This window comes from Neltuma alba, unplaced genomic scaffold (assembly GCF_004799145.2).
Source record: "Neltuma alba isolate B1F8T4 unplaced genomic scaffold, ASM479914v2 tig00012194_pilon, whole genome shotgun sequence".
NCBI classification, from domain to species: domain Eukaryota; kingdom Viridiplantae; phylum Streptophyta; class Magnoliopsida; order Fabales; family Fabaceae; genus Neltuma; species Neltuma alba.
The window spans coordinates 364,312-387,457 of record NW_021636734.1 but is presented as its reverse complement, the minus strand read 5'-3'; the positions used below and the strand labels follow the sequence as shown (position 1 = coordinate 387,457).

General features: G+C 37.5%; 2 protein-coding genes and 1 long non-coding RNA gene across 6 annotated transcripts; all 3 read right to left on the bottom strand.

Annotated features, from left to right (window-relative positions):
- Positions 1-715: 715 nt before the first annotated feature.
- LOC114724635 (uncharacterized) lies at positions 716-3,879 on the bottom strand. The gene is made up of 2 exons (XR_003738337.1): positions 3,069-3,879; positions 716-2,503 (listed from the first exon to the last, which is right to left on the bottom strand). It is a non-coding gene; the product is annotated as an uncharacterized LOC114724635 (long non-coding RNA).
- Positions 3,880-7,107: 3,228 nt separating this feature from the next.
- Positions 7,108-15,465, bottom strand: LOC114724637 (uncharacterized). Of its 4 annotated transcripts, none has more exons than XM_028911031.1 (12): positions 15,316-15,465; positions 14,690-14,757; positions 13,618-14,271; positions 12,700-12,877; positions 12,362-12,590; positions 11,704-11,843; positions 11,065-11,354; positions 10,585-10,797; positions 9,980-10,471; positions 8,622-9,284; positions 8,003-8,530; positions 7,108-7,791 (listed from the first exon to the last, which is right to left on the bottom strand). In XM_028911031.1, the coding sequence occupies exons 3-12, from the start codon at positions 13,879-13,881 to the stop codon at positions 7,567-7,569; spliced, it is 3,222 nt and encodes a 1,073-aa protein (XP_028766864.1). In that variant the 5' UTR covers positions 13,882-14,271; positions 14,690-14,757; positions 15,316-15,465; the 3' UTR covers positions 7,108-7,566. The 4 variants fall into 4 exon arrangements, with proteins under 4 accessions (XP_028766864.1, XP_028766863.1, XP_028766865.1 ...); XM_028911030.1 differs by lacking the exon at positions 15,316-15,465 and adding an exon at positions 15,173-15,299 and having other exon boundaries at positions 14,690-15,090; XM_028911032.1 differs by lacking the exon at positions 15,316-15,465 and adding an exon at positions 15,173-15,299.
- A 1,403-nt stretch (positions 15,466-16,868) lies between these two features.
- LOC114724640 (binding partner of ACD11 1-like) lies at positions 16,869-21,136 on the bottom strand. The gene is made up of 8 exons (XM_028911035.1): positions 20,945-21,136; positions 20,730-20,833; positions 20,191-20,266; positions 19,406-19,477; positions 19,255-19,320; positions 18,619-18,959; positions 17,506-17,629; positions 16,869-17,322 (listed from the first exon to the last, which is right to left on the bottom strand). Exons 1-8 carry the CDS (start codon positions 20,948-20,950, stop codon positions 17,302-17,304), a joined length of 810 nt encoding a protein of 269 aa, XP_028766868.1. The 5' UTR covers positions 20,951-21,136; the 3' UTR covers positions 16,869-17,301.
- Positions 21,137-23,146: the final 2,010 nt, after the last annotated feature.

The window sequence follows — 23,146 nt, the reverse complement described above, 5'->3', positions numbered from 1 at the left end:
CTGCTAGACCCAATCCCCGTTGGTATAAAGAAAAACAAATTATAACTGAAAACTTATGCAAGAAATATGTACGACCTCGTATTCTTAATATAAGAGTTAGTTAACTAATTTGAATAGATTAAGACAATTAGTCAAGTTAGTCATTTGTAATAACTATGTGTTTTTTTTTTTAAAATACTTTTGCTAATCATGTGTATTAGTAAGGGTATTTTAACATGTGCAACTACTATAAGGAGTACTTTGGAAAATAAATAAATAAATATGAAAGACAAAGTGAATTGGGATTTTATATTTAAAACCAAATTGAAATTCAAACTAGTTTTTATATTAAGAACCGGACGTAGTACTAACTATGATACCATCGTATTAATAATTTAATTTGTAAAAGATATTCCTTTTTTAAGATGTGAGAAGTCGAGGTTGTAGTTGAACAGCAGCCTGAAAACCTCAGATGCTGTTTTGAGACGAAGAATTTCAGAACCTTTGTTGATCAGTTAGCTTACCTAAAAAGAAATCGAGAACCAAGAGGCTTTATGCTCAAAGGAAGTCAATAAAGAAGTAAAAAGGTTGAAACTTACTCTTTAATCTAATAAATAATTTAGTGAGCCTGTGCTCCTTAATTACGCTGAATCCAAATCTCTCGATATATAATTTTCCACTTCTAAGATTTTTATATTGAAAATATAACCCCAAAAAAGAAATCTTGTGCAGAGAATTCAGCAGCCCAACAAGACATGCGTGTCAAGTTTAAACAACCAAGAACCATACAAAGCTTAGGGCTGCGTGGGTATTTTCATGTATAGCCCGCAATGACCTGCTTTGATATTTTCTTTAGTTACGTTGAACTTCGCCGACTTTAGCATTTTATGATATGAAAAGAAAATGAAGACTTGCCGATATATATAATGCGTTACTGAATACGAAATTTATGTGCAATTAAGAAAAACAAAAGTTTGGATGAAAATGAAAAGGGTAAAACAGAAGAAATTAAATGGGTATAACTGTGGGGACATAATATATGCAGCAGTAGTATGCCCACTGTTTGGGTTGCAGTTCAAGATATCTCTGATGCTCATAGCCATTATATTATCTACACACACACAACACACACACACAGAGGGGGTCTAGCTATGGAAATATTTTCCCGTTAAAGCCAATAATTCATATATAGCCGATGGGGTTAATTGATATATATGTTTTCATTTACTATAATTAAATGAAATTGATGCGTCCGTGATCTGACCGATAATAAATGCACCCTAACATTAATATATTTATAATTAAATAGTGATACGTCATGCATAATCAATGTACTCATGGAGCCAAAACAAATAACTGGCTAAAATTACCTCAAATAGCAATTTTATAGAAAAACAAATTGTAACACTAACATCTACATATATCCATGCAATAAAGCTCATCAGTAAGTTCACATATTATTATTTTTGCATGTATACGTAGTTACCTACATGTATACGCATCCACAAGAAGAAAAGTAAATGGTAATCTGAAGGAAGGATGTATACAAAAAAAAAAAAAAAAGGGAACCGTGAATGGGAAATTTCCAGATTTCACTCGCTTCAGGCCAATACCCTAGCTCTGTCATGCACTTCTTTTTCACGTGGGTGGCTTTTGCCCCCCACGTAAGGAACTTTGTTTTTGTTTTGTTTTGTTGCTTAGTTTACAATTCATGTAATGGAATAAGAAAAGGAAGAGCATAAAATTCAGTAAAATAAATAATAGTTTATGCATATACAGCAGCAAGCATGCATCTCACTTGTGTAAGTGTGCCATAGAATAATAATTAAGGGATGGATTAGTGCATTTAAAACTCAAGGAATCGGAATCAAACGACATTGCCTTTGCAAGCATGCTGTACAATGCAGTATATGTCATCAGATACACCAGAAATCTACCCTGTAGGCGCTGCTGTACTGTGCATTTCGTGTTTGTGTGTGTTTGACGCCCAGAAAAGTGAAAGCCAAGGACAAGATTACTTACCGTTTTCGAGTTCTGGGCCGCCCAGTGTTACGAGAAAAGCAGAACTACTGTTAAGCCACTGGGGAGAGGGAGACCATGTCACTTGGTAGCTTCTGTTGGCACCAAGAAGATGACGCTATACATATACATACATACATATATATATTTGCCAAAGCAAATCAACTCTGTTATATATATGTGTGTGTGTCATTTATCTGCTCATTGAATTTGTAAATGCATAGTGCACACGAGAAATGAACATGTTTACGAACTAGGGTTTCTTAACAAGTATCCACCCACATATATATTGTTTCAGACTCGCTACGAGGAGTGGAAATCCACGCATTACATAGACGCACGTTGTCCCAGTTCGTGAACAAAATGATGAACAGTGGAAATTTTCAAAGCAGTACTGAAAATAATAGAGAGGTATAGAATATAAGACGATGAACACACACGCGCAAGCGCACACTACTCCTGGTTCTGTTCGTTAGCATCAGTCGCCCTTGAACAAGAGGTATAACTGTTGAGCAACAATTGCCTTATAATGGACGAAAATGATCACAATCTAGAACATACACCAATTATTTATTAATCATCGAAAAAGATATATACTTGGAAAGATAAAAAAGGAGCAAAAACCGGCCAACAGTTACTATCTTTAAAGATGCCTCAATAGGAATATGGCCTAGTGCATCATTATTTGGTATAAAAATAAAGATAGCGGTGTGGTTTCTATAAATTGAGGTATATTTGGTCTGGCTAGATACCTGCTCTTGAACTTTAATTAAGAAGTTACATATATAGTAGATATGTACACTGTGTGTTGCTGTTTGAGCTTCTAAAGCTGCAAATATAGCTAGAAGGAATATATATGTATGATAATAAAATCTTTCATCTTTCGCTTCATAAAGACCTTTTCCAATCCTGGATCTCTCCCCAGAACCCCAAACTCATAAATCAAATCAGTGTAAACGAAATTAAAATGAGCCGAAAAGAAACCCCCGCACGATCTTATATATGAGGATCTGTTCATATTTGATAATCAAACGATATAATAATAGCAAGGAAAAACAAACAAGGCTTACCCCTTTGGCTTGATGGCGGCGGCGATGAGCGGACGAATGACTTGTACGAGGAAAGATAGGTGTGAGGAATGAAGCCTGGTCCGAGATCCAGCCATCCGTATGATCCCTCATGCATCGATCGAATATAACAAGAACACACAGTATATATGCGCGCGCGCGCGCAGTAATTAGTAGATCAAGAAGGAAAGCGAAAGAGATCCGAGAGTAAGAGAGATGATAAGATATATGTGGTGGTCTTGGATCACAAATCTCTTTCTCTTTCTTTCTATCTATATATACTTGTCTTTGGTCACAATCAATCCAAATTGATCAGAAAATGGAACGGAGACATCAATGATTTCGGATCAAACTTCATTCCCGACACCCCTCTTTCCTTCTTGGCCTCCGTGTGCAGATATCAAGCTTTAATCGGTGATTTAATATCTTCCCTTGTCGTCCGATGATTTCTCTCACTTTACCAGTAACGACTGGAAGAGGAATGATCATATATATATATAGACACACATATGGAAGTTTACTTAGACATCTGTTTATATGTAGCTTCTTCGACAACTCTCTCCCTCTCCCTTCGTGCTCCATTCCACGAGTAAACTGTTTGCTCCTCTTTCTTTTCCTCTCGGTTTCCTCCTTCTCAAGGTTAAAGAAGCAACAAATTAAAAGGCCTGCAAGCACTCAAGTTCCCAATCAATACCCTAGTATTTAATAAATGAAATGGAGGACAGAGACGAGAGAGGGGGGAGAGTGAGAAATAAAGAAAAGGGAACATAATAGAGACAGGTCATTATAAGGATATAATAATGAAAAAGGAAGGTGGGTTCTTGGGAGGGATAGTATATAGATGGTTGTCCTGTACTAAGGCAAAAGGAGTAGGAGATTGCTTAGAGTCGAGACTTTTACAGTGTCTCTTTGGGAAAAGGAGAGCACTGAAAGTAACGAGGGGGGGCTCCTAAAGGGAAAGCAAAGCATGGGCCTCCACACAGAGGTCCCTTTTTTTATATTTTCCTTGTTATTTTAATCATAATCATCATCATATATATTAAAGTTAGGGTCGTCGTTGGAGTCACATTGTAGGCATAGTGGCGATAAAGAAATTATACTAACAAGGGAAAAAGATATTTACAGCAATGGAGTTATATGCATCTTGAAGGAAAAGGGTCTCAGCTGTGCTATTCTTGCCTTTTAGTACATGTTACTGTCACTCTCTCCCATACGCACTCACCACACATTCCTAAACACTTCACATGCTCATATTTATGCTCACTAACCACTCTTACTCTACATATATATACCCACACATCCCTTAGCTTTTTAATTTTTAAAAAATTCAATAAATTAATCATACCCATCGTTATTAAATAATTAAAGGTTAAATTTTCAATCTTCTGCAAAAACCCTCTTTACTTTTGGCCATCTCATATCTATTGAAAAAAATGAACTTGCATAGATAGTGGGTTGGTGAGCCATTGAAGCATTGAGCAGTGAGCATGTGGCAAACACATGTATGCGAAGTAGCTAGTTAGTTCAACAAGGCCATCATGTGAATAGGGATATTATCATTTTCTAGAATCCCTCCGACTTAGCTTTTCTTTGCTTCTTTCTCTCTATGGCGTTGTTCATTCAAGAAGAAGCAGAAGAGGAAGAAGAAGGGATGGTAGCAGAGTGAAGATATCTTACTTGACCCTGAGGATCGTGTAAAATATTTTCTGAGTTGGAGTTGTTAAAAGATAGTTAGTGCTTTTCTTTGTCTTCACTAATAATTGAAAACGTGTTATCACCTACAGCATCTAACTAGGTCCTTTAATTTAATTTAGACACTTGACTTTCACTTTCCATTAAAATCGTAATATGATTGCTCAACTTTGATGGCTTAACTACTTCCCATATCATCTGGTTTTATCAAATGCCTAATCTGTTACCAACCCAAATAATTAAACATGGCTCTCTCTCTCTCTCTCTCTCTCATATTCGATACTTTCATTCCTATAATTTAAAGCTTTCTACGAAATATGGGAACAATAATTTTACGACTTGTGTTTACAATAATAAACTTATAAACAACCAAACCTAAAGAGATCAACATTTTCTCTCAATCGATCCTTTAGTTTATTTTTATCCTTTTTATAATTTATACATGTGCGCCTACTGTCAAATTATCTATGTTTTAATTTGCGTTTCAAGATTCAAATTTCCATAGAAAATCTCTAACTATTTTCTGAGCCTTAATACTTGTTTTAACCTTGATGAGTCTGCAACGCATCCCGCCTAAACTTTATAAGAGAAACAGAAAGTTAGTAAATTGCTTAAGAGGTCTGCTACTTATATTATATTAATTTCCTCAAATCATAAACAATCTCCCGGATAGTGCTTTCTCTTATTATTTCCATCTCCTTTATAATTTTGGACGCATCAACGAGGACAGAAAACACAAAAACAATCAGATTAGATAATAGGGAAGTGATCCGAAAGATTTATAGTGTTTCTTCACATATTATTGTTGTTGTTGGTGTAATCACATCAAAAACTATCACCTTTTACTTTTGTCGAGGACCATTTTCTGCACGTAGTCACAAATATTGCCCCCACATCATTCCCATCAATCTCTCTTTTCTTTCTCTCTTTGCTTTTCTTGTTCTGCCTTCTTACCGCGCAAATGGAGGATCTATCCATGAGAATGATAATTTACTACTGCTATCAAATTTACAAATTAGTACACAGGACAGTTGTGTCTTTTTTAATATAATATAATAAATATATACATTTTTGAATTTTAAGTGTCTGTGTGTGTTTAAAAATTTAATGATAAAATATATTTTTTTAAGGAAAAAAGTGGAGTTGCAAAGCATGGTTGGATAAAGGAAGAGGGGACAAATGTGACTGATGTCCACTTGCTTCATGACAGATCATGCCACAGGAGAAGGGCAGCTATAAAGGCTCCCAAGTTAGGAAAACCTTCAACTCTTGTTTGCGATCTGCCAGGCCGAAATACAAATGGAGTCTCTTCTTTTAATATTCTATCTTTATTGTTGAATTTTTTTTTGGCATATATAGTAAAACAAAAGAAACAATTTTAGAGATGAAAAACTCCTTTCGTGTTTTTGAATGAAAAATGGTAGCAAAACATTATTATTGTTAAAGGTATGAAACAGGACCTGAAAGTCGTGTTGCTGGCGTAGGGACACTATCTCTTTGAAATCACGCGGAGTCTGTCATGAACATAAACTGGCCAATGCCTACTCAGTGCTCATATTCATAAATCTTCTTCTTCAAATTTTATTTCTGGTAACTTTTTTCTTTTTATCTACGAGTATTTTTTTGGTTTGCTTGGCTTGGCTTCTTGCCTACTAGAATTCAACTTTTTCAGTCTGTCCGTATGAACATGCCAATCACTTTTTGTAGTCAAGCCTACAGACCTTTCTGTTGTCATTCGGTTTGATCTAAAATTATCCGTCACCTTTGATTAAGAGAAGTGCGGGTAATTTTTTTTTTTTGGGAAACAAAACCAGACAAATTTATTCGAAAATAATGGAAATACTTCCTTCTTCCCTTAGCATTTGTCCCCCACTTCGAAAAATACAAAATTCAAAGAGCGATCAAAACCTATGTAACGTGTAAAACTTAATTTCTCTCTTTTTCAATCATGTCCTCAATCAAATCCAAATGCCATGAGAAACAATGCGCCTTTAGATATTTCGGGTGTCAGATATTTTAGATTTTCAAGGTTAAAAAAAGACAGATAATTTGGATTTTCTATAAGGTAATTTTTGGGGAAAAAGAAGTACTAACTGCATCTAAAAATCTGGATTAGGACCTATATTTATAAAATAACTACAAACGAGGACCTGCATTAAAGGATGGAGTTAAAAAGTGCTCTTACCCAATGAAACGTTTGGTTACAGCCCATCAGGCATAAAAAGCTCAACGACAAAACTAAAAAAGCAATCTAAAAACTAATGCTTCTTAAGGAGGACCTAGGCTAAACAGCACAAAGCCTAAACCCAGATAATAGCTTCGTTCGGAACACAAACATGATGAACGAAGATGCATAAATAACATTAGCCCTCGTGCTAAAACAGAAGGGATTTCCATAACAGTGCAGGTGCTTCTGTCAACCGAGTACAAACGTAAAATTGATGCTACCAAAAATGACAGGTCAGTTTATCCCCATGACGGACCGTATAATTCTCGTGCCATTCTCCAAACTTCGGAGAGTAAGAAACGAGTACAAAGTAGTGAACTCAGTCATAAAGTACTGTGATGTTAGATTGTTATGACCTAAGTATGCTACGAAGCTAGAAACTACATTGGATTTGAAAAAAGGGAATAACAAGAAAAAATATACGGCGCAACTACATGTACAGGCTAATTTCTAGTCACTGGACTATGACCGCAAAAGAGAACTTCCGAGAAGAGAACACGGAAGGGGTTGCAGAAAAAAGAGAACAGAGAAGATCATGCCTTGCTGCCTCGACAAATAAATGAAATAGCCTTAGCTCAACCCTCAAGACTTATTTTTAACAACCTTAACGCTTCTGTAGAGGCGCTTGAGATCCTTCATGGCCTTTTCCTCAATCTGAATAGACCGGATTGAGGATATTGTCTCCGCCTCTGGCTTGAACCAACGGTTCATCCCTGGAGGTTCAGATGGCGAGCCTTGACCTGCACCAACAGCAAATCCAGTTGTTCTGGCCTGCGGACTACGGGACAAGCTCTCATGCATTTTTCCCTGTTTATAGGACAAACAACCCTCAGTTCAATGAAATGTGCCCCAGGACAGAAGGACTATTCACAGCAAAGGCTATATAATACATCATCTATACGTAAGCAGGCAGGGATAAAGAAATCATCCTAACTGGTCCACAGCAAACAGTACACAGAAAATGCAACACGGGCATGGACCTCCATAAACAAATGGGAGGAAGCATGAATTCACAAACCTGCTGCCTTTGAATGTCCCTTAAAGATGGCCGAGATAGATGAGGTGGGGTTCTGGACGCAGACCAAGAGGGGGTACCTTTTTCTCCATCAGATACCTGGGAACTTCGAGTTGAGGCAAAAGGTATTGGGCTGGAAGGAAGAAATGAACTTAATGATATTTTCCCCCCACTGCCACTGTCAGAGAGGTCTTGCTCCTGGTGTTTGCTCTTACCTGGCTTGTTTTCCTTTATTTTGCTCTGCTCAACCTGAATTTCGCGAAGACAAGCAGAACCCTTTAAAAACTTGGCCCCACCCCATGCAGGACCCTCATTTCTCGGCATTGGTGGAGGGGAAGCCACCTCTTTTGGGGCATCATCAAGGGCACCACTCAAAAACAAAGAAAGACCACCTTTCTTGCCCTTCTTCTTGGAATTTTTCAGTGACTGACACTTGTTTGGCAACGCTAAATTGTCTTTCTTCTGGATCACAATAGCCGAATCCATTGCACCTTCATTGGCTGTAGTTTGTTCACAAGTAGATTCTTCCACCTATCAAATAAGAGTTTAAGCAACACAAAATATGAAAGGAACTATGCAAATTATTCACGTTGATACAATCAAGAAAAATGAAGCTGGAAACCTTTATCTCAGAGGCATCCAAGATTTTAATGCCCAACATGTCCTTTGCAGGTTCTGATATTACTTCTGCTCCAGCAGAAATAGATTCCACTTCGGTCTGCACCACACTTGATGTGCTGTTCTTTCTCTGTTTTCTTGATAGTTTACCTTTTTTATTACCTTTCCCTTCTGAATGCAGAGAAGACAACTCTTTATACCGTGAAGTTTCAATTGGAACACCAAGCTCTGCAAGTGACCTCTCCAGAGCTGACTTAGACTGAAGCTTTGCAATCTGTTGGTCATCAAGGCGCTGACCCTTATATTGCTTAGCTTCAAGCACCTCAATCTGCTGCAACTTCTTCCTTAGAGCTCGAACTACTTTGGAGTTTTCTTGATTGGGATCATCCTTAGGCTGGAGAAATGAATCTAGTCTTTGATCTTTTTCCAACTTCAATTTCATTGGTTTGTCATGAGCCCTGTTAAAATCCATGTCACTATCACCCTCTTCACTGTTTATGGTGGGAGGAAAAGGAGCAGTTACAGTAGGGAGTAGGCGGTGACTCCATTGTTCAGATGATCTCTGGTCTAACAATGTCTCAAGGTTGGCCAGAACATCTAGTGATGCATTTTTCACAGAATGCGATGAAACTGTAAAGATGTAATCAAGGTTGCGAATGACAGTCTCCTGGAATAAGCATTTAAGAGCTTCAGTATAATCAGACCACCTTAACATATAGGACAAATCAATCAAGTATAACAGCAAAGGCCATTCAAATCTCACTGATATATGCATGAAGCATTACATGACCTGAAAAGCCCAAAAAACTACCAAAATTTTTGCTAATTTACACCTTAGGTCTTCAAAAATTCCACTAATTTCAATCTTGTCCCTGAATCTCTTTTCACAATATTCAAAGAGTGATAATTTTTCATTCAGGCCTAATTCAAAAGTTGCTTTCTGTCTCTAAAAACATGCTGACGCGTCATACTGCTGACATCAATTATGTTTATCCTAACCGTTTGCCATGTCAAAATATTTCTTCACATGTAATCAAATCAACTTCTATCATGTTGGGTTTTAAGAAATAAATATTCTCAGGACCATAAAATATTTTTTTCAAGGATGAAATTTAAAATAGTAATATTTCAGCGGTCCAGGGTAATTTCACTAGAATTATCTTCTCAGGAGATATCGTCGATGGCATTTATTTTGACTGATATATCATAATTTATACAATAAAAAATAATCAAATATTACATGATCAAGTTGAACAAGAAGCAAAACCACAGATCCCATTTGATGAACTATTATTCTCCTCAAACTTTCTAGTTAGACAAAATAACTTTCAAGTATTTTTGGCCATTCGAGAAGAAGCGTACCTCACAATATTTCTTCAAATCACTGGCTCCTAGAGCATCAGCAATCTCAAGAAACTGGATGGCATTTCGATGCTCCACTAGATACTCTGCCACGACCTTTTCACAGAGGCTTTTTAGACTAGGTACAATCCTCTTCCCAAAATTATCTTTTTGTATACAGTAAGTCATATTATCGGATTCCAAATCCTGAAATAAAATATCTTCTGTAATCTCTTCTACATCATCCTTATGATTCAACTTGAGCTCCTGGGAAGTCTTCGTCACATCAAGAGGATAGCCAGGATGATAGAGGGAAGCCACAATCAGTAGATGCGTTTCACCAACTGAAACTGAAGTAGCCCTCTTCACACCATGCAACCGAGTCACAACAGGTGGCTTTTCCTTGCCTTCCTTCCCATCCCACATATAAACATCACCAGTAGTCGTAACAGCTGCAGTCCAGTACTTTCCAGCAGATATACTCACCATGTTTCTTCCAGATATAGCATATAGCTGTACACAAATTTTTCAATTAATTATCAATTATTATAAAAAATAGTGAGGAACTGTCCCCAATCAAAGTGCCTATCTGGGTATAACTTAAAATCAAGTTTGAATCAAATAACCTGTTGGCATTTAAGATCAGGATCCGAGGAGACCCAATAGAACAATGCACCGTCATCTGTAAGAGCAGTGCTATGCACCATTCCAGCAGTTATGGAAATTACATGAAGTCGTTCCATGCGGTGAAACTTCAAAAGAGTGCTTCCACTTTTTTTCAAGTTCCTAGTAATGACTACTCGTCTTGGAGTAACAAGGCGATGACCCCAAGTATACACCTGCCAAATAGGGTGATGACTGTGGTCTGTGATAAATAGAGAAAGAATGACATTGGACTCCCTTGTAAGGGAATTATTAACATTTTGGTCCCTACTCCAAAAAAAGGAGATTATGAATACGGTAGATCGCAACTATCAATCTCAACAGGGTCATTGATTCAACTTTTGAGGAACCAAAGTGTCAAGAATTCCCATACAAAGGACCCAAATGCCATTCTCCTATGAATGCGTCAAGGAAAAGGAAGTCTTTGGTCTGCAAATAGTTACCTCTCCATCAGATCCCAACACAACTGTATGATATTTTGCGGCAGAAACTCCAGTTAAATTCTTTCCCTTCAAGTATTCAACTACACGAGGGGTGTAATTAGATGCGGAGTTTGAGGTGCCATAACCAAGCTGACCCTCTCTATTGCAACCCCAGGTAAAAATTTCGCCTGAATCAGAAACTACAGCAGTATGCTTGTTTGCTGCAGCAATAGCAACAATTTTGGACCGTAAAGAAGCCACTCTACGGGGTGTGGGTTGGGTATCAACAGAAGGGTAGCCAAGCTGTCCCTCTGCAAAATCAATGAAACCAATACAAAATGACATAGTAACTCTGAAACGACATAATGACACCAAGGAAGAAGTGTAACTGTTTTCTGTGTCATTCAAGCATATCTTCATTCTAAGGGACAAAACTTAAGAAGCACAGATATGCCAAAAATCCCAATCGCTTCCTATCTGATAATCGTCAAATGTCAATAGAGAGGGTCAGCTTGGTTATGGCAGAATTTCTGCCACAACCAAGCTGACACTCTCCATAACTTAATAAAAGGCATGGCAGGTCATGATGGCAGTGGCAGACAAGATAATTTAGTTGCATGATATAATTGACAGTCAAAACTAGACATAATCATAGTTTACCTCTATTGGATCCCCATGTGAACACTTCACCACCTTCTGTAGCAACAACAGTATGATGCTTAGCGGCAGCAATTACCTTCACTTGGCGAGCACCCAGACCATAAGTCACCTGCTGGGGAGTGATGACTGCAGCTTGACCACTGCGGTGAGTACCAAAACAACATCAGATCTGATTGGCAGTAGTCCAAAAAGCATGAACAGATAAAAATAAAACCCACCTTGACAAAGTCTTAAAAGGAAAAAAATCATGAACACTGCCTAAATTTTACTGAGAAGGCCGACTAAAATAAGGGTCCATTTGGTCTTGCTGTGATATTTCTGTCACAACAAACACTCCTTTTTTCATTAAAACCCCTCTACTAAGTATCAAAGCTAAGTAAAATATTTCTGATTTTCTGCATCCAGATAGAACCTCTAAAGCTTAAAAGAGAAAAGTAGCCAAAATACCTTGAGGGAGATTAATCTCTGCTGCTGACAGAGAATACTCCTTGCTGACACTCAAAAAGGGGGGAAGGGGAGAAAGAGATTAAACAACAGGTACTACCCTTTATGTTCAATATTGACAGCATAAGCAAAAATGCAATTCCAAACATGATGGTAATACCAAAACTAACTTAAACCATGCCTATCAGCCCTCATATTGGAATATAACATTTACCTATGGATGTCAAAATCCGGGTGTCCTAGACGGCCACCCCTTCCAAATCCCCAGGTATACACTTCTCCATCAGCTGTAACAGCCACACTGTGGAATTTTGCGGCAGAAATCAACTTTATGTACGAACCGCCAAGGGAATCAACTTTGCATGGTAACTTTTGAATGTGCGCATTTCCAGTTCCAAGCTGATAATTTGTGCCACTTCCCCAACTAAAGACCTCAGTAGAAACTATGCCCAAAATATCATAGTATAATTTCTCAGCCTCTTCTATCACTACTTTGCATTGGCAACAACTAACTGAACCATTACAAAGTAGTCAGAGCACAGCAATTCATACCTGAATCGCATTCACTTCTAAAGGCCTGGAACACAGGGCCAGATAAGAGATCTACAGGTACTCGACATTTATAGTCCTCCATTGTAATAGAGGCATCATGCTGAAGAAGGATGCCTGCCACAGCAAGATGTCCAAAATGCAAAGCCCTGTGAAGGCTACTCCATCCTGATTCTCCATCCTAAAAGTGAAGCAAGTTTCAGACTAATGAGACGTAAGTTCCAAAAGAAATAAAATGGCCCTTAAGGAAAAACCTGAGAATTGGACAGTTCTTGGTTTCATGAGACTTCAAATTCTCCTAAAATCTGAATAATCTTCAAAATAAGACGATAAATAAAGATTTTTTTTCCACACAAAAGCAAAAGACAATCAGAAGCTGTTTTAGTTAAATTTCACACTATTAGAACCCTTTTAGGCCAGTGGGTACCATCTGTGACATTTTATTTCTAGCGTAAGCACTCAAGCAAGGGAAAAAAAAGATAGGGGAGAATTGACTGAAATGATTTAACCTTGTACAACGCAAACTCATTGCATGATTGCAGTAAGAATATGTAATATACCAGATTGTGTTGCTTGGTTTCTAAAGGCATTACTAGCCATTAGTTCATCCCCATCATAATTAAAAAAAAAAATCCACACCAAAACAAACAACACACACAAAAGGAAATTTTATTAAAAGTTTGTTGATGAATTCATGACTGCAATTATTTTTTCAGTCATCGCAACTTTTCCTTCATAGAATTTGCTTTAGAAGTACATTTGACCAAGACATTATAGATAAAAATGGAGGAGAATGTCAAAACACGTCCTAAATCTAAGAAAACCAAGTAACCTCCTACCTAAAATAAAATGAAGAAAGGGACAGGTGTATATTTGTAAGACTGACATTTACGAAATAAAAATTTAAAATTTTTTCATTACTCGAGCATCAGGGTCTGCACCAGCTGCAAGAAGCCTCCTGACAATGGGGATGTGGTTCCTCCAAGTGGCAATATGAAGAGGGGTCAGCCCGAATATATTCCTTGAATTGATATTGATTCCATTCTTCTTTGATAATGCCAAGACTGCCTCTACATCATTTAGCGATCCTTCTCGCACAACAAGCCACAAATCTTTCAGTGAATTAGCAGATAAAATTTTGCGATCAGGTGTCCGCAATGCTTGAGGAGAAACAGTTTTATCCATCCTTGCAGAATTGCACCCGAAATATATAGAAGCTATCTTGGAAAATATTTAATGTGAGGTCTGAGAGCTAAATCTAACAGCTTTGCAGTCATATGCCTCAATCAACTATATGATTACGCCAAAAGCTAGACACTGTATAATTGTTTTCTCCAACAGATTGCTCCCCAATACTTAAAACATTACTCAAGCCCAGCAGTCCATCAGATATTGGCCCCGTCCATCAAAACGGTTTTCTAATATAGCAATCAAAACAATAAGGCAGATAGCCCGTCATAAAAGTTTTTGCTTCAGTAGCTCTCCATCAACATCACCACCACCACCATGCTTATTGCATGCACAAACAAGTTAAAGCAGTCATTGACTACCAAAACAGTTCGTAGGCAACGAGATCTACAATGAGAAGCAACATGATGTTGGAATTCTTCAGTCAGTAAGATAATACTTGAGGGAAACTCATAACATTTAAATGGGAACAAAAGAAGAACATGCGATTCCCCCACATCCATCTAGTATTTGGCATTCAAGTTGCTTGGGTCAAACATATCACAAATCAGGAAAGTCCTCAAATTGAATTCATGTTTTTTCAGCAGAAATAGAAGGGTCTCAACACAAAATGATGATAAAAGATATGCAGGACTCAATGATACAGCTACATAGTACGATTATAATGCCACGTCAAATGATGATGTACTTCTCTAACTCTACTCACCAATGCAAGATCTATAGGCTCAAGAATTCACAGAACTAATGTGAACAATGATCAAACTAATGTTAACCACTGAAATGAAAATTCGACGTCGACGCTAACCTTTCGGGAAGTTTAAGATGCAAATTGAGTTCCCACTTGCTAATAGATTATCGTTTGAAAGGCAAGACCTAAAAAGCGCCAAATATCATATTCCCATATCTATCTGCAGTCTCTTACCTGATCTTTCCATCGGGAAACTCACTCATTATTTTCAACCCGACACATTATATTATTCGCCACAAGAACTACAAAATGATTTAAATCAGCAAAACAAAAACAGCATCGAAAGAAAAACATTATTTGAAACGCCAATCCTTGCCAGCTGCGCCTGGTCAAGTGAAAATGCAAACTTGACACAAAGTGAGGACTATAAACGTCGAAAATGATGCAGCAAACAACATATATCGAAAACCAGACCAAATTTCGGTGAAACCATTCGAACCCGATTATATTTGACACACCTATTGCAGAAAGAAGAGAATAAGTTGAAATACAGCAAGTCAGCGACTGAAAGGCTTCGAAACAGAAACAACAATGCAATACCTATCCGCTTGAAACATTGCCTCGATCACCGACCTTAACCAGAATATTTTGTTCATAGAATATCAAAAATCAAAACAAATCCGAAATAATTGATGGAATTAACTTGCTAAATATAAAAACCAAAATCCGCAACCAAGACATACACTTTGTTAATAGACAAATCCACAACTGTCCAACTAACGAAGCATCTCCTTGGTTTTAAGCAGAGAAGTTATGGGTGGTGTTTCGGGCAAAGAAGAGCACCAAAACCGTGAGTATCACCAGAGCAACGCATAAGTAAGAAGCAGGAAGTGGGAAGAGAGAATCTACGAAACGGGGATCAGAAAATGGAGGACACTTTCGGAACTGAAGACTTTTGTTTGGACCAAAAAGACCCTGGTTCCCGCGAGTTTCTCATTTGAGGTCAAGGACGCAAGGTCGGCGTATCACTCTCCCCAGCAAAATTACTGCTTCTGTCCTTAATACTCCTCCTATCCTTAATATAAGATTCACTTAACTAATTTGATTAAATTAAAAAAGTTAGGTAAGTTAGTTAATTATAAGAAATGTGACATGTTTTTCTTAAAATGTCATAATTATCTTTCTTAATACTTTCTCCCCCTCTTCTCCTTGATTATGCTTGAGAGAATACCTATAGGAGTAATTTAAAAAAATAATAAATATGAGAAATAAATCTTATATTTAGGACTAAAATCAACTCAACAATTGAGTCCTATATTAAAGATCGAAGGAGTATTTTCTTTTAAGAATAAAATTAATAACTTAATCATATTTTAAAATTATGAATAAAAGAATAAATATGTGGATAACACTTGCCTCTTCTCTAGGCTGATTCGCGCTGACCAAATTTGAAGGGAAAAATGAAAAAATAAAAAATCCTCACATTTTTATTAAACTGGGCCAGTATCCTTACGGGTGGCAAGCTCTGCCACTAATATTGTCGCATTCTCACGTCTAAATTCGAAACATTTAGCAAAGTTGATACAATTTCCTCACAAATGCAATTGAACCAGGTGCCATATGGTACAAAGATATCCCTTCTTCGACGAAGCGCATTGACGTGGAGACCAAGTTACACGTGTTTCCTCGACCCAATTACTGGATTACTATCCGATTAAACCATTTATAATATGAAAATAAATTATATTTATACAAACGAAAAGTGCAGATTTTTTTTTTTTGGGTCTGACTTCACTGAATTAAAGTCGGTATACAAGACTAAGCACATGGTCTCTATTTCAATGAGGCCGACACTGATGAAGCGAGCACCGAACACGTCCGTGGAAAAGAGGAACCAGCAAGATAGGGTCAAGTAAAATTATTCCCCAAGATTGGGGCATTTTAGCCAAAACAAGACCAAAAAAATACCTTTCCCGCCCCTATTTCCCCAATTTTGGAGGGGAGGGTCAAGAAGGGGAATATGTTCCCCCCCCCCCCCGGGGGGGAATAGTCAGTCTGCGGTTTTATGACATAGGCCATTAACTGTAGATGCATCCTAGGAGTATCATTCGCCCCTTTAAAATGAAGTAGAAGGTGGGTATGAAGACACAGCAAAATGCATGGGAAATTAAGATCTACTCTCATGTTACGTTCATGATAGACACCGAAAGCTTAAACTGAGTTGTTTTCATGTTGGGTTGTTCCATTCTTTCCAGGGAATACTGTTTTATTTTAGAAAACAGAAAAAGCAGTCATGAAGATAATTTCTCCAACAATTTTTAAAAAGCATTGGTAACAGGAATACATGTAAGAGATCTCATAGCACATGCTCAGCTAATGTTTTGAGGTGAAGAGAACAGCACTCGCATTGCATCTATAATTTCCTTCCCACACGAAAACCAGAATTACCACTGCTGAAATTACAAAGAAGCAACATCGACAAACCATAGATAGTGACAAAAGAATAAAGCATTGGATAAAAATTAATCACAACACTTGCCACGTGAAACAAACTGCTGACGGATTAGGAAGACAAACACAGCAACCAGTGCCTTCCTGTCTCTCCTCCTGTTTTGCAACTCTGTGTTTCCGTTTCCAAGGCCAAACAGCTTGACATCGCAGCATGTTCCAAAAAAATGTCATCATATAAAGAGATCTCTTGATGTAACCTATGATTACCAAATTCTGGTTTATGCAGCAACTGGCGGCTCCTGCATTGATGGACGAAATCACATTATACTAATTTCTTGGGTGACAATCGATGCCTATGCACACCCACATGCATTTAAGAATTTTCCCCTCTTCCTCTCCCGCGATTGTGTTTAGTGTTTCCATACAGAGAGTTCAAAGACATTACAGAATAGAGAGGCTCATATTGTAAGAGCAGAACTCACCTTCGCTGTCAAGTTAGATACAGCCACATGGAACTTTTCTCTGGTTTTCGTACCGGCAAGTTGTCCAGCCCTTGCCACCTTACCAAAGGCACCATTTAACCATGTCGTTCCAGCAGTCACATATCTGTGGAGAACCAAAAGGTAAGTCATAGACAGGCAAATGGTTTGTTATCAGTACTTTAAAAAACACACTAGAAATAAAAATGAGCCACAATATTTATGCATATTTTGCTACTCTCCTACCTATGTTCCACCCAGGTAGGAACAACAAAATTGTCTAAATTTATTTTCCTTTTTAACTGTATTTTCTTATAGGGAGGAGGATTGAACTAGCATCGAGAAAGTTGAAGAACAGGTGCAGCAACCACAACAGAGACCATTATTTGGCATTCGCCATCATGTCTCCGAGCAACAAGGAATAAACAAATTTTAAGCTAGAAAGTGAAGATCAACTAACAAGGTGCAATTCCATGATATTGATTAATAAACCATGAAAGCTGCTTGGTTTCACAGAAGCATCTATCAAGAGTACTGTCATTGTCTCCAGTAACAGATATACAATCTTGTCAAAGGAGACATGGATGTTCAAATCAATGAAAGCCACCGTAGGATCAGTGAGAATCTTCAACGACATTGTGAATTGCAACCTTCTTATTGCCACAATAACAATTACGAACCTCAGAAGCATATATTCAGTAACTAGCTGCCCGCAGAATGCATTGATCAATAAAAAAACCTAGGTTTGTTGCCATCGCAACTGAAGCCCCCCCCCCCCTCACAAAGAAAAAAAACTTCTTTAACCCCATTTAATAGCTCATCACCGCATGGGCTTTATACTTGGGTAATCAAATCCTTAAGATCCTAAGAGGAATTAGGAAATTATGTTTCCTAGATATCCGCACAAATATCCATTATTTCTCCGTTTCCCTTGTTCATGATTCCTTGCAGGAAAGGGAGCTTATTAAGACAAAGTAATAAAAGGCAATTGGCTCAAGAGGCTAACTTACGCAGCTCATCATCAGGCACAGAAGTTAGGGCAAATTAAAAAATAACTTTCATAACAATCAGTGATGCAACATTTATTCGCATGTTGTGAGAAACATCATTTTGAACCTGCTTGTTTTGACCGCTGATCCAGTATCATTTAACTTCCTCTCAGCTGCTAGAATTGCGGCCATTGTTTTATCTGAAACATGAAGCCTCTGATCAACATACTTCACCTTCTCATTAACTACAGAAATGCCAATTGTCCATTTCTCTGTAAGACCAACCCTCTTGTCAAAAGAAGCAACCTTAGCAGATGCATTGGCAGTAAACTGATGCTTTTCATCGAACGCTTTAGCTTTATTCAGTGCATCTTGTCTAATTGCTGAACTTTTAGCGAGCATACTTGTAACTACATCTTGTGCTCTATTAATATACATTCTTCCACTGTTAGTGGGGTTTGCTTTATCCTGCACAAAGAGATTTTGCACAACAGGTCATTAGCTCACTCCAGAAAAGAATGCAATACTACGCTACTAATAACTGCAAAATAAACTTCAGGTGCTTCAGAAAATTATAAGCATGCAAGACAAAAGTAAAGTAGTTAGAAAACTAGTTCTATATAATTAAATGTTTATTGATACAGGCACTTTTCACTAAATGATCAAAAGGTCAATGCAACATGTTATGCATATAATTTAACTGAATATTCAAGGAGCACATCAGGCAAGGAAAACATATTAGACGTTGAATTTTCAGTTCCACCTCAACATCTGGTGTAATATTTTCAACAGGAGCAACATTTGTAGCACTTGCTACCACCATTACTTCCTGCACAAATTGCACTTGAACATATTAGAATTCCAGATTATCATGCATAAATATAGCATTGAAAATAAGGTCTTAATATATTTACCTCCATCTCTTGTTTCGGTACATAGTTCTCGGCTGGAGTTATACTCACAATCTGATCTACTATTGTCGCTCCCTGCAAAATATATAGCAGAACTTTCAGTTTCTCAGGTCACATAAGTGCAAAAGCATAGGAACTCCCAATTTCATATGAAAAATCAAAACATTATGTCCAAAGCATAAAGGCATGTGACTCTAGATGTTCTTCAAAGAGGAATCAGGCAGAAAATGTTAAAAAAACTTCAATATTCTATATTCAGCAAATAAATCTCTTAACAAAAACAACTTCAACATTCTAAAAGCGTTTTGCTTTCTGCACAACACATTACAGACCAATTGGGGGGGGGGGGGAGAATAAAAAAACAACACCCCAACCCAAAAGAGATGCACTGAACCACTTTCAATCTTGACATACATGTAAGTTGGAATTAACTGAAGACCGTTTCTTACAGATGTAGTCATAGTACTCCTCCGGTCCTTATTATAAGACCCCATTTGACTTTTTATTTGGTCCTAATTATAAGACCCCAATCCATTTTGTCTCTTATATTTATGCATTTTTTTCCAAGATAATCCTTCTAATAATGATAGTTTTAGCCAATATACCTAATTAGCAAGGATATTTTAGGAATGACAACACTTATTTATTATAAATAACCAACTTAACTTACTTCCTTAATCTCCTCAAATAAGTCAATTGGGTCTTATAATTAGGACCGGAGGAGTATAAGGTAAAGCCTCAGGTTTGCCACAACTACACGAACACGCATAAAAGGAAAGAGAAATTACCGATAACAATAACGCAATCTCAAGCGCCTTTGGATCTTTAAATGTCACATACGCTGTCTTTAATTTCCCCGATTCACTACAACCAACAGACAAAACCATCCCGTCATCATAATTAATACGGTCGTTTATCATATGCACGAAGAAGAGAAATAGATGCAGAGACTGAAACAAATGTAGAGCCTATTCCACTCTATCACGCAAATTCACATACAAAATATCTAAGTTTCACTTAATCTTCGATGACGTTTTCTAAGCTCCCAGTGGGGTGGAATACCAAAGAGGAAAGTAGAGAGGCAAACTGGGGGCGGCGCACTTCACAATAGTTAAACCCTGCTCACTTAGCTTTTTCGGGAGAAGAATTAAATTAATACCATTAGATGAAAAGTAAAAGTGCTCGTAATTTCTTGCCTGTCCTTTGTTCTCTCCCATTTTCTCAGAGCATCCACCCAGAGGGAGGTATGTCAAAATAACCAAACTTGAATTCGAATAACAGGAAGAAAAGAATAGAAATCAAACATTCCGGTGCGTAAAATGCCCACCTCTGAATCTCAATGTGCTCGATTTCTCCAGAAAACGAGAAAAATTCGTGAACCTCCCTCTCGGTAGCTAGATCTGAAACATTCTTTACTTGAACCGTCCTTGTCTGGAAAACCCAAACAGAGAAAACCGATTGAGTTTCTAATTATGACAATAAAACCGAACTTGAAGCGTGACAATATGATAGAGTTAAGCCTAGAATTCGTTAAGTACTGACCTGCATTGCGATGACTGAGTAGTAGCAGTATATGCAATTTGCACAGCAAAAACTACTACTATTTTGATTTTGAACGCAGAGTTTGACAAATTCCGTGGCCGACGGTGAGAGCAGAGAGACAAAGAGGGGAAGAAAGAGCCAGCGCTGTAATCGTCACCGAACAGATAGGAGTCGCCTTGAAGCAGAACTCAGAAGAGAGAGAGAGAGAGACGTATGACTGTTTAGTGTGAGGTTGGAAGGAATGTAATCATGATGTGGCTCTCAAGCCAGCCAGAATGATGAGAATGAACCCGTGAAGTTCCATAAATGCCCCATTCTTCTTAACAATTTTCTGCACCGCCAATTATGTTTAGAGTAGTAGTTTTCGGAATTGAAGATTAAAAAATACCCGTTGTCCAATGGCCCAAGCAACCGTCACATGTTTAATTTGTTACGGACCGTTATTTTTAATTAAAAGAATTTTTAAAAAATTGTGTGCAACGAACTAACCTCTTGCATGACTTAAAAGAACCAGGAAATTTTGTGAGTATAATAATATTCTATAATGTTTCGTGGCTCAGAGAAAAAGCGTCCCTTGCCATGCCTTCTATTTCCATACATGTGCCCAGAAAATTATTTTTTGAGTAGAGTAGCTATTTTCAAAATATACACAAACAAAAGATTATCTTTCTCTTTTTTTTTCCTCCTCTCAGAATTGGGTCAAAATGTTATTTAAAAGGACATGAACACACGAGGGTGAGGAGAGGGAGAGGGCGAGGGCTGGAAATAAATATGGGAATAGGACGCGTCCAGTCCACCATTCAGAGAAATGACGTGAGAGGGAAAATATACAAATAATCAAACGTTATTAAAAGCAGACAACAAAACAGACGAAGACAAGGACAGAACAGATCATAGGATCCACGTATTCTTGTTTGGACATTATCAGCCGAATCCAATATCAAGCATATCGGGAAATAAGCGAGGTCAGAATTGGAAAAGCAAGAGTGTGAGTCAGAAGACATGCCCCGTCCTGGTCAAGAATACTTCGGATCTTCCCTTCGCTTTTCCGAACGCAAGAAATGCTTTGTCTTGATGCGAGGCTTATTTCATTCATTTGCATTTTAAAAAGTAAAAAAAAGAAAATATGAAGAAGAGTGAGTAATAATTAATAAGCAGGTAACTTTTTTAAAAATAAAATAAAATAAAGCAGTATCGTGCCAGCTAATACGAGGAACCGTTCACTTTACAGGAACAAGTGTATTGTCTGCGAATAGCCATGATTGGGGGGTCCTCTCCGGTCTCCAGCGGGGCACCAACTCACATCATATTTGACCACGCGCATGACTTCGCCTCGCTCGTTTACTGGCTCCAATAAAGTGTCCATTTCGAAATTTCACATATTCAAAGCCACGTTCCCTGATCTTATATTTTAAAATGCTGCTGCTAGACATCAGGCGTTTAATTCAAGTTTATGAAATATGTTTTTCTAGTGAATTTTAGATCTTTTACTCCCCTAATCTTAAATATAAGACCGTTATACACACTAGTATAAGAATCTTGTATTTAAAACCGGAATAGTACTTTCAAATTTTTAGAGTGCGACTTTTATTACAAATGGTTTTTTTCCCTGTCGTATCTTCAATTATAAATTTTCTGATTCACTGAGTTTCTGCCTTTGCGGATATCTGAAATGCGTCCTATTAAAACAAACCATTACTTGTTTCTTTGGTTTGCTCCATTTATTTGAGTAAAGTAATAATCTGAGCAAGGAAACGGTAACATATTGGGTAGGTTGCGTGAAGATTTGAGCACTCCTCTTTTCAACCAGATTCCAATATGATGCACATGTTTCAAGTTAAATCAAAATGGCTATTTAAATCATGGTAAATTACCTTCTCTTTCTTTGACAATATTTAAATTAAAAAGTTGACTTCATCTTTAAAAAAAATACACATTTGTTAAATTGAAATTGAAATGCAGGAGCAATCAAAAAGGCCGTTGGTCGAAATGATTAAAAAAAAAAACCAAAAAAGATGGGTTGCCTGCTGTATTCAAAAAAACTGGTAATAAAATGGGCTTAAGTTGGAGACTAAAAGCAGCATTGGATGGACTTGAAAAGACCTAAAGAGAGGCCCATACCATTTTGGGATTTGGAGGCGCCCCATGCTCCCTAAAGGGAAAGCCCAATCTACATTTGTACCTGACCCAATACATCCTTTT